General features: G+C 39.5%; 1 protein-coding gene and 1 pseudogene across 1 annotated transcript; both read right to left on the bottom strand.

Moving 5' to 3' along the window:
- Positions 1-409: 409 nt before the first annotated feature.
- Positions 410-5,551, bottom strand: LOC116314626 (annotated as a pseudogene).
- A 4,365-nt stretch (positions 5,552-9,916) lies between these two features.
- Positions 9,917-11,792, bottom strand: LOC120441970 (leukocyte elastase inhibitor-like). The gene is made up of 3 exons (XM_039617634.1): positions 11,406-11,792; positions 10,371-10,511; positions 9,917-10,006 (listed from the first exon to the last, which is right to left on the bottom strand). Exons 1-3 carry the CDS (start codon positions 11,580-11,582, stop codon positions 9,917-9,919), a joined length of 408 nt encoding a protein of 135 aa, XP_039473568.1. The 5' UTR covers positions 11,583-11,792.
- Positions 11,793-12,187: the final 395 nt, after the last annotated feature.

The raw sequence follows: 12,187 nt of genomic DNA, 5'->3' as shown, positions 1-12,187 counted from the left end.
TATTTAAAATGCAGGAAACAGAAAACATCTCCCTTAGTTTAATTTATCAGATTGTACATCCTAGATTCCTTTCCTTGCCTCCTCTCCTTGACATTAGTCCCTCCCACCAGTGATTCAATTCAATTTTATTTATATAGCACCAAATCACAACAACAGTCACCTCAAGGCACTTTATATTGTAAGGTAGACCATACAATAATGCATACAGAGAAAATCCAACAATCATATGAGCCCCTATGAGCAAGCACTTTGGCATGATCATAGGAATGCTGTAGAAGAGAACCAGTATAAATAACAAGTATGATTCAATGCAGAGAGGTCTGTTAACACATAGTGAGTGAAAAATATGACTGAAGAAGAAATACTCAATGCATCATGGGAATCCAGCTGCAGCCTACACCTATTGCAGCATAACTAAGGGAGTATTCAGGGTCACCTGATCCAGCCCTATATGTTTTATCAAAAAGGAAAATTTTAAGCCTAACTTAAAAGTATAGATAGTGTCCGAGGAGGAGCTGCTCTTTCTGACATATCCCGCAGAAGTAAGGGCAGAAAAAGTAAAACGGATCCTTTAGAGCAGTCTGAAATCTGAGCTTTGGCTCACAGGGATTACTTGTAAACTTGCTGCGTAAAACCTGTACAAAGGAAGCAAGGAAGAGACAAGGAGAGAGGAGTCAAAGCAACAAGGATATAACATGACACATTATTGATTCAGAGCTGGTATTCTAAAGCCATGTCAATATCAGACATGACACAGCTCCATCATGATCACAGTTATTTGTGTTCATGACTTCTATATACTGAGGCCTAATTACTGAATACTGAAATTCACAACCTGCCACAATGAGATAAGAATGGACAGATACCATCTCCTGGTCACCATCTAGTGCAGAACTGAGCATTGTATGTGCTGATTGTCCCGAACCGGCCAGTGTGAAGTCAATGAAAAATTAAGATCAAACGTAAATTATACATCATGCAGCAGTTTGTCTCATTTCAGCCACTAAACAGTCTTTGATAAATTTCTGATCAGAAGATGGGACATCCTAAGAGTATGGTATAAACATCTGAACAGATAACATTTAAAGGTGAGAAAGTTTTGAAAATAGAAAAATACAAAATATGAGATACAAAACATAGAAAAAAACTGATAGTAGAGAGCTGTATATTAATATGAATACAGCGCTGTTGTGCAGTGATTTTGAAAGGTTCTCCAACTAAACACTAAAGACTTCTGGTACTGAGCTGCTCTAAAGGACACAGAGCTCACACAGGGCAGCAGAACCGACCAGCAAACAGGATGTTCATAGTGGGGTTATGTCTGATGAAGAAGAGGAAGGGGTGGTCTGCGATGAAGGATTTTAAATTGCCCCGTCTTATCTTGCCCGACTGAAGCTCACACCCACCTATAGCTTCAAAAGTAGCCTCAGTTGCCTTCTCGTGGACCTTCACAAAAGCCTTGTGGATGACTTTTGAAAGTACCAGATCTTTGTGCCCAGACATGCCTGTGACAGAGAAGTGAAAGGAGAACATTTTAAATGAACATAATGCTGCATTTTCATTTGTTATCTGAGAGGATTTTTTCAAATTAAAATCTGATAAGGCTAGGTGGTGATATAGATCACCTGGTTGAGGTGACAACCAAAATACCAAAGGTGCTGCAGGAGCCGGGGTTTGACTGTTTCCAGACCATTTCCTGCATGCCATTCAACTCATCCTCTGCCTTTCTTCCTCTCAACTATTTTGTCAAAGTGTAATATCTCCAAAATAACCATGAAAAAAAAAAAACCCTTCATAATGTCACTTTAACAGCCTGTCATTAGTGATTAGTATCAGAGAGTACAGCTGGTTTAGGCAGGATGAACCAGAACACCTAACTGACTGTCTGTCAGTATTATGGTATAGTGTAGTATAGTGTCAGAACTATCATGTAAAAGTCCATCAGTCCATTCAAACCCAGCATCAAAGCTTAGATCCTGCTTTTAAAATCTCACAGTAGTATGATCAGCAAACAAGACTGTGGTGTGAATAAGGCACGGTGGGTCCAGGGATCAGTGTTTTGAGCCATCTTTATTGATTTGCATCACACCACAACACAACACACATCTGCAGGTGTGTCCGCCCGCCCTGCACAGCACCGCAGACCACGCCCCACCACAAAGACAAACAATCTGCTGAAATAAGCAGCTCCATGGTCTTTTGGAGAACTCTTTCACTGCTGGAGCATTGTTGCTCTACACTCTGTTCATAAACACCAACAAACTGCAAACGTATGTCTCACCAGAGAAGTCACACTTTGTGTGATCAAAGACGTCCACCATGCTCATGCTGCTCAGGACTGTGTTCAGGTCATACGTCTCCTCCAGTGTAAATCGAGGCAGCCTCACATCAATGTAACATGTTTGCATCTGGCCTGGATGAGTCCAAGCCACAAATTTTTTTTATAGGTCAGCTCCTTCTCCAGCTGGGATGGAAACAATATCACTTATTAGATGTGTGTGTGTGTGTGTGTGTGTGTGTGTGTGTGTGTGTGTGTGTGTGTGTGTGTGTGTGTGTGTGTGTGTAAAATTAGTGAACTAGTCAAATAATCATTGCTATTGTCACTAGTTAGTTTCAGATGTACTAGTAATTTAAACCATTTCATTTATAAAATGATTTTTATCATTTTATTGATAAAGTAAATTTACCAATAAATTGTAAATTGTTCTGTCCTAAATGTTATGCAGCCATCTGCCACCAAACAGAGCACTGTTATTGAGAAATGCCATGAATCCATTAATATCGGCCTGATCTTTTTGTTAACATTATTATTGTTGTTTAATTAACTATTATTGCTACTTAAAGAGTAAAAGATAGGATCGCAGCCAGGGCTCTAGACTAACTTTTAGCCACGGTTGCACTGGTGCGCCTAACTTTTTTTCTTAGGTGCACCGAAATTTTTCAACCGCATCGCTGAACACCGCAGCTTTACATGTTCACTTCTTCTTCTTTTTTTTTAAACTGTTGTCCATACAGACAATATTGATTTGTAAATGATTAACTGACAATCTTGTCAACACAAAGTTCTTTATTTGGAGCACATTTCTACAAGAAAGATAAGTTACCAGATTTTTTGGACCATAAGGTGCGCCAGATTATAAGGTGCATTAAGCAAAGTCAAACAGTCAGATAAGTCAAACTTTACTCAACTCATTCTTCTTGCTTCCTCCACTTCCATACCATTGATTCATTAATGTTGAATTCTCTAGCAACTGCTCTACTGCATGACTGATACAAGTTTGAAATCTGCTTCGTAAGCATGTCTCTTAACAGTTGCCATTTTGGGGTCCTTATACGCACACAATACGGTAATATTATGTTGAAGCACAGTACGTATTACTCTGCAAGGCTCCTGACTACGGTAGCTGTAATGCTCCAGCAGTCCATCAAGTGGTGTGGCTTCGTCGCTTACCAAAGTCGTACTAAAACATTTTGACAGATTTTGAGCACTGTGTACCACATAAAATCTTTTCCCGGTCAGTCAGCACAAGCAGAATTCATACATAAGGTGCACTTTTCAGGAAATGAAAGGATTTTAAGTGTGCCTTATAGTCCAAAAAATAAGGTACTGAAAAAGTTCTTGTGCTTAAAGTGCTTCACTGAGCTGAAATTTAAACTTAAAATATCTCAAGATATATAAAATAAAAAGAAAGTCAAAATTAAAAATGCCTCAAAGGCTTCGAACTGAACATCTCAATATCTGAACATCTAACCTGTTGTTGACCACACAGAGACTTTCAGAGTTGCTGAGACTTTTTTTTTTTTATACTTGAACGGCTGGTCGCACTGGTACGACCCAGGATTTTTTTTAGTTGCACCATTACGAAATTAGGTCGCATATGCAACCAAATTGGTCGCACTCGAGGGCCTTGGCAGCTGCAACTGACAGAAAATAGCTTTCTCCCAATGGTGGATGGGCTTCCCCTTAGGGATAGGGTGAGTTCAGTTATTCAAAAAAGGGCTCAGAGTAGAGCTGCTGCTACTCCACATCAAAAGGAGACAGCTGAGGGGGCACCTGCAGGTTAAGATGTTCCCACCAGGCATACACTGTGACCTGCTGGAGAGAATAAATCTATCAGCTGGCCTGGGAAAACCTTAAGATTTCCCCAGATAAGCTGAAAGAGAGAGGGAGGTTTGGGCTTCTCTGCTGTCTGTAATACCACACTTCAGATAAGCACATGAAAACGGATGGATGATTTATTGTTTTGTTATTTTAAATTTAAACTTCTTTTGAAGTGATTGTCATGAATTCTCGAACGGCAGCCGTCACCCATTATGCACGGCACACTTTTCAGCTGCAGTTCATTCATATTGGGATGCTATTGTTTATATTCCAATAACGCGTGAACATCTCTTGTAGAAACATGTTTTCTTATCATATTTAATATATTTCAAGTGTTTTTCTTCTTTATTGTCTGTTTGGAGGACAATGTGCAGTGTTAATGTAAATGTGCGATGTGAGGTGCTGCACAGTTAAGCAGCATGATTCATTCAAGAATGTCATTAAAAGTTTCAAATCACTTTGTTTACACAGTTTTTGACATTAAGCAGTTTTCAGATTTCAGATTTAATCTGGGTGTTTCTCAGTTTTAGACTATTCGGTTAGTCTGATTTGTTTTCTTCGTTTAGTTGACTAAGAAATGAGTCACCAGGAACATCCCGAGTGTGTAAGTGTTCTACCTTCTCCAGTCCTGTTGTATCATCCTCGATCTCTGCAGGTAAAAAGATGAGCATGCTCACTTCCTCCCCACTGTAAGGTATCTCTAGAATCTGTCCAGCAGAGGGTGTCAAACATTACTGCACATAAATCTACTGATACACATACATTACAATCACTCAGTCTCTCAGTGAAATTATTATCTTATAATATAATGATTACCTTGCAGTTTGCCTCTTTGATGAAGGTACACGCGAAGTTTTCTTCCTGTTTCATCATCTTCACAGGCTTTGAGTCATTCTGAAGACAAAAAGAAATTACATTTGACATTAAATAACATTTTTTTAATATATTTATTGAAATATGTCTTGTATCCAAAAGTGAATTAAATGACTCTGAAAATGAAAGAGACAAAAATTTGGCTTTGAAGCTGTGTGTCATGAATACTCATTCCCAGTCACAGATGTATTCTCATGAATTTTATTAAAGTAGTTTGTAAAGAAGCTTTGCATGTCGTACACTCCCAAATAAATCTTATTTATCTCACACTGGGCCTTAATGCAGTCTCACGTTAATATTTTAGCTATTCACCTTTAAAGCTCCCTCCTCTTTAGGAGCCCATTTTGATTGGCTGTCCCTCTTTAACAATTCAATTCAATTTCATTTATACAGCGCCAAATCACAACATTTGCCTCAAGGCACTTTATATTGTAAGGTAGATCCTACAATAATACATACAGAGAAAAAACCCCCCAAAATCATATGACCCCCTATGAGCAAGCACTTTGGTGACAGTGGGAAGGAAAAACTCCCTTTTAACAGGAAGAAACCTCCGGCAGAACCAGGCTCAGGGAGGGGTGGAGTCATATGCTGCGACCGGTTGGGGTGAGAGAAGGAAGACAGAATAAAAGACATGCTGTGGAACGAGAGCCAGAGATTAATAACAAGTGTGATCCAATGCAGAGTGGTCTATTAACACATAGTAAGTGAGAAAGAAATACTCAGTGCATCATGGGAATCCACCAGCAGCCCATGCCTATTGCAGCACAACTAAAGGAGGATTCAGGGTCACCTGATCCAGCCCTAACTAGATACTTTATCAAAACGGAAAATTTTAAGCATAACTAAAAAGTAGAAATGGTGTCTGAGGAGTGGCTGCTATTTCTGACATATCACACAGAAGTAAGAGCAGAAAAACTGAAACCGATCCTTTAGAGAAGTCTGAAAACTGAGCTTTGGCTCACAGGATTTACTTGTACATTTGCTCATGATTTGAAACTGTCCATGTTTAATATGACTAACCACAGCAGAAACAGTATATACACTTTATAATATGAGGGGCCGTACAAGCCAAAATTCATTCTTTCACTCTCACATACATATATTTTCATTCTTTCACTCTCACACACATACATTCTTCTTTCACACACATATATTTTCACTCTCACATACATATATTTTCACTCTCACACACATACATTCTTCTTTCACACACATATATATTTTCACTCTCACATACATACATTTTCACTCTCACATACATACATTTTCACTCTCACATACATACATTTTCATTTATGCATTCCTACATTTTGCTCTCATTTACATGCATTCAATATGCATTTAATCTCACAAATAATATATGTATGTAAGCAGAGAATGCATACATGTCAGAAGAAAATATATGTATGTGAATGAAAGAGTATAGTGGAAACGGAAGGAGTTTAATGGAAACGGAAGGCTGGGTGTCTGTACCGCTGTGATTGGCTGAGAAGCACGCGCGGGTCACTTTCATGTGTCTGACAGCATGGAGGGGGAAGAAGAAACTCCAGTTCTTCAGCAAGCTATCGGGGTGTTAAGAAATATTTTATCATCTCCTGAAACGGTCACATCGTTGTCCTCGTCACTTGATCGAGATGGGGACGGGCTCAACTTTTTTTTTACGTGCGCTCAGAATAGTGGCACAAAAATAACGCCACAGTAACCCAGAAAGAGTAATATTTCAAACTCCGCCACTCTGTGCTTCTCTGCCACTGCCTCGTTTGAGTTTTGGACGAAATGGATTCTGAGATATTGCATTTCGTCATTTCGAGCTGATTGGAGACCAGAACAGCCAATCAGATATTTTTGCATCCAAGTCTGTGATTGGCTGGTTTTGTGGCACAAAAATAACGCCATAGGTCACAAAATAAACTTTTAAGATATTTTCATGCGAGAATGGTGCTGTGTAAACTTCAAATATCTGCTTGATTCATCAAGACATCACATATTTCCATAAGTGCGCTAACATTTTCGGAGATGCCTGTTACCTATGGCCTTATTTTTGTCCCACTATTCTGAGCGCACGTAAAAAAAAAATTTGAGCGCACGTAAAAAAAAAAGCCCGTCCCATCTCGATCAAGTGACGAGGACAACGATGTGACCGTTTCAGGAGATGATAAAATATTTCTTAAAACCCCGATAGCTTGCTGAAGAACTCGAGTTTCTTCTCCCCCTCCATGCTGTCAGACACTTGAAAGTGACCGCGCGTGCTTCTCAGCCAATCACAGCGGTACAGACACCCAGCCTTCCGCTTCCATTAAACTCCTTCCGTTTCCACTATACTCTTTCATTCACATACATTATTCTCTTGCATACATATATTTTCTTCTGACATGTATGCATTCTCTGCTTACATACATATATTATTTGTGAGATTAAATGCATATTGAATGCATGTAAATGAGAGCAAAATGTAGGAATGCATAAATGAAAATGTATGTATGTGAGAGTGAAAATATATGTGTGTGAGAGTGAAAATATATGTATGTGAGAGTGAAAATATATGTATGTGAGAGTGAAAATATATGTGTGTGAGAGTGAAAATATATGTGTGTGAGAGTGAAAATATATGTGTGTGAAAGAAGAATGTATGTGTGTGAGAGTGAAAGAATGAATTTTGGCTTGTACGGCCCCTCATACATTCTGGCTAAACAAGGGACATCAGGTAAGCAGGTAAAGTTACATTAATGTACTGTTCCACAAGATGGCGCTCCTCCCTATATTTCTTCATGCACATCCTCAATGCTCTGCATATACTTGAGCTGAGTTTTCAGTCAAGGTCAACACATCTGGATGTAAACAAAGTATTCTGGTGCCTGGCAGCCACTTTGGAAGTGAAAGCTATGCCAGCCCAAACAGGCAGGGAAACAGTGGCTGAAAAGAAACAAGTGAACAGAGGACTGTGCAGACACTGATGAAGGTGGTTCTGGGATCCAGAGATTGAAGCACTGTGGGTTAAATCAGGATTAACGGTGGAAGGAGCCCTTTGACAAACCCTGGTCATAGGTCTGTAAAGCTTCTTCACTCTTTAAAACTATCTTAAGTACATCTACCATCACTTCTGAACACCAGAAGAGGAAAAAAAGTCATTCAGTATTTTCATGGTATCCTTACAGGTGCACACTCCTCACCTTAGAGGGACTTAGCAGGAGCAGTGAGTCCTGCTTATGAAAAACATGTGAACTTGAACTGGACATTAGATGAAGATATTGTGTGTACATGTGTAAATGTGATCCACCTGGTGTTTGTTGCTGCACCCAGTTGTTGACATCAATCCTGACTTCTTCAGACCTGGGGCCCGTTCTTCGTACCTCGCTTACTACATCCAAGATCAAATGACACATCCAAGATCAAATCATCGCGCTAACTTTGAGCTCGCTAATCCGGTTCTCCGAACACACCTGTTGTTGACGATCAGTATAGCTGGATGAAGTAATCTGAGATCACTGGGTGGCTTAAAAGGGGCTACGCATCGATAGTAGAAACATTGATCGGCAACCCTGTGATTGGTCGGCGAAGATGTCGAAGGAGCGCGCTCAGTATTTCACGGCAGCAGACCAAGAACTCTTGATTGAGGGATATCAGGAGTTTCAGAGTTTAATTAAAACGCAGGGGAACACTGCAAAGGCTGCAAAAGCAAGGAGAGAGGGCTGGCAGAAAGTTGCTGACAAATCAAACTCGTAAGTGATCCATGATATTACATTATATCATGTGATATTATATTATACCACATTATATTATATTACATCATATCCTCTTTCACATTAGAGCCACAACAGGACCCACTAGAACATGGGAAAAAGTAAAAGTGAAATATAAGAATATTCCACAGAATGGTAATATTTATCACTTATATTGCTTTTAGTCTATGACAAGAGACCCTGGAATAATCTGTTTGTTTGTTTATAACAGCAACCAAGAAAAGGGCAGAGCAAATAAAGACAGGTGGTGGTCCTGCACCCCTCGTCACACCCTTTTTGTACTGTGACATTTATTGACATTGTGGGGTTTTTGTGTGTAGTTTGACATAACACTCCATCACTTTTACCTGTTCCCATGCAAGGGTGACTGAAGCATGCACAGTAAGTCGGGAGTAAGTATATACAGTACAGTAAGTGTATATATATATATATATATATATATATATATATATATATATATATATATATATATACACATATATATATATATATATATATATATATATATATATATATATATATGTATATAGCGAGAGAGAGAGAGAGAGCAAGAGAGAGAGCGAGAGGAAGAAAGTAAATAATACCCTCACGGGAGAATCGATATCTCTCTGTGAGCACACTGTCGCGCTGAGCTAAAGGATCCCGTCTATCCCGCAATATACGCTAAATTCTGTAAACTCTCCTTATCAATCTTGCACCTTCCTTGCTCGCAGACACAAACGGACAGGACATGGCTGCGACAGACTTCCCAAATCCACCTTCGCTTTTATAGTCGTGGTCTCTCATCTTGATTGCACGTAGTAATTTACTATTACTACTCTAAAATATGAATTACATCTGACATGATCTACTACATGTAATAGAATGATTAATAGTACATTTCCCTTTTTTTCGGAAATGACCTGTATGTATCTGTATGAACTCAATAAAAGAATCAAATACTGCATTATCTTTAGTTACATTGATAATATTTATTTATGGTAAAACAGTGGCGACATATCGCTGTTGCTTTCATATAACTGCAGCGGACATACCTGAGTGGCCGCGATCTAATCCTGTTTACATAAAGCAAACCTGCTCCCGAGCAGGTTTACGCTTACGGATCTGTTGCTATGACAGCAAGTGCCAGATGAGCTTCGGAGAACCGAACGATCCAAGATCACGCGAAATCATCAACATTCAAATCCGGCTAACTTACTTAGCGAGGTACGAAGAACGGGCCCCTGGTCTTGAAGTCCACAGACTCCAGCTCTGTGCTGTAATGTTTCTTGCTTTGTATTAAGAATTTCTGAAACCACAGACGACACATTTATACACATAAATTTAACACATTTATAAATTCACTCCAGCAAAGTCTCTGACATCACTGATTCTGATTTACTTTAGGCTGACATGATAAGAAAACACAGTTATATTCACATGATCACACATGCCTCATATCAATCACTAACACATTTACAGATTCTGATCTGTCATTCTGAGCAGCCAGAGGAGTACATGGAGAGTTTCTACTTTACTTGCTTACATGTTGACCTGCTGCTCTCATCATCCTTCTCTACAGAACTCACAGCATTTCTCTCTCTGCCTCTCATTTACTCCAAAACACATGAGCTCATGAAGAATCACACTCTACATAAGAAGAAGAAACAGACCTGAGTAAAGGGGCAGGACTTCTCTCTGTACAGTCTGTTAGCAACACTGAAGGTAAATGGAGCATCTGTCCTGTTGAGTTCAGTGAGAAGTTTGGGAAAGCTGCTGTGAACATCACCCCAACAATCCTCGGTTTGCAAGCACTGTGGACAAAACACATTAGTGGATTCAAAGAAGGACACAGAAAAAAAATAAATACTGGAACGTCATGTGTGATGATGTTAATGCTTCAAAAACAACTGACTGAGAGACTGAATTTTATTTGGTTAATTTTGTGTTTAATTGCCTTTCATTTGAGGTAAGTGTTAAACTAAGTTTTAAATTTCTTTCTTTATTTAGATCATTTCTTAGCGTTTGTTTCCCCTGAGTGCCCAGCTTCTTCAACATACCCAAGGAACCTTTCTGTTATCTGGATTCACTTAGCCTAACATTAGCAATAAGTGGTCACATGAACCCTGCACATCCCAAAAAAAGGGTGTGTTGGCATCATCTAACCTAAAAGCGGTGTTTCATAGATCATATTCACAGGTCATCCACAAAAAAATAGTCCCTGTGAGTGCCAACTATTCCAGAAACGTTTTTAAATAGTGGTTAAAAAAATCTATACAGAACATGAAAAACTAGAGTAAAACACTTTCTTAAAAGACACACGATTAATGCTGCAGAAAATCATTAATCTTGTGATTAATCACACAGAGCAATAAAATAAACACTTGAAATCCAGCTGATTATTTTATTATCTTATCACTGAATGTTCTCTCAGTGCTGCTGTATTTCTAAGGTGATGACAGCAACTTTCAACTGGCTCAATTTAAACATTGAAGGTTACTGTCCCATGGGTTGCAACTTTAAATAAGTAGGTTAGCACATGGTGGGAGAAAAGCAGCCAGGTTTGAGTCTGACCTGTGCCCATTTGCTGCATAACCCCCCTGCCCAGATTAACACCAGAGCATCCTGCAATGTGTTAAATGAGTACCACTACAATAACTATTCTGCACTATAATTTTAATGTTTGTGTGTGAGCATGTGTACTGTACCTCTGACATCTGTGTGGCTGTGTTGCCTCTGGCCCCCAGCATCACCATAGCCAGGGCTGAAGAGATGCTGAACGGGGAGAAAAAGATGTTTCCCGTCTTGTTGTTGTTGCTCAGCTGTTTGAGCAAAGCCAGAGAGAAAGCACTGTTGTCCTTGGGCAGAGATGTTGCTGATGCCATTGTTTCTGGTACAAAGAAGGGGTGCAGAGAGTTCTTCAATGCACCAAGCAAGATTAATTAAATCTAACTGAGGTTCACTTTACCTAAAAACTACAAAACAACAAAAACCACGGCAGCTGTTATTCAGGGTTTTTGTTTAAAATGATATCCTTCATGGTGTGTATGCAGATTTAGTCACAAAGCTCCCAGAGAAGTCAGTGAGTTATAAACAGCTGAAAGGGTTAGCATTAGGGATGGGTATCGAAAACCGGTTCTTGTTGAGAACCGGTTCCCACTGTTTCAATTCCTTGGAATCGTTTGCCATTTTTGCAAACGATTCCCTTATCGATTCCAGTCGCCCCGAATGACGTCACCACGTTGCGGAGCGTCGGAGCATACCTGGCAGGAAACACGGCGCCTAAGCGGCTCAAACGCTCAAAAGTTTGGTTATACTTTACCAGAACGGATGACAACAGGGCAACTTGCAATACTTGCAAAGTAGATATTTCATTTAAGGGAGGAAACACTACGAATATGCAAAAGCATTTGCTCACAAAACACGCGATGAACTTAAATGAATGTCGTGTTTTTAATTCCACTCTGGACTCGTGAATCTCAACCCAGCA

Source organism: Oreochromis aureus, linkage group 9, assembly GCF_013358895.1.
Source record: "Oreochromis aureus strain Israel breed Guangdong linkage group 9, ZZ_aureus, whole genome shotgun sequence".
NCBI classification, from domain to species: domain Eukaryota; kingdom Metazoa; phylum Chordata; class Actinopteri; order Cichliformes; family Cichlidae; genus Oreochromis; species Oreochromis aureus.
Note: the sequence above shows the minus strand (reverse complement) of the source record. Positions and strands in the feature narration are given on the sequence as shown.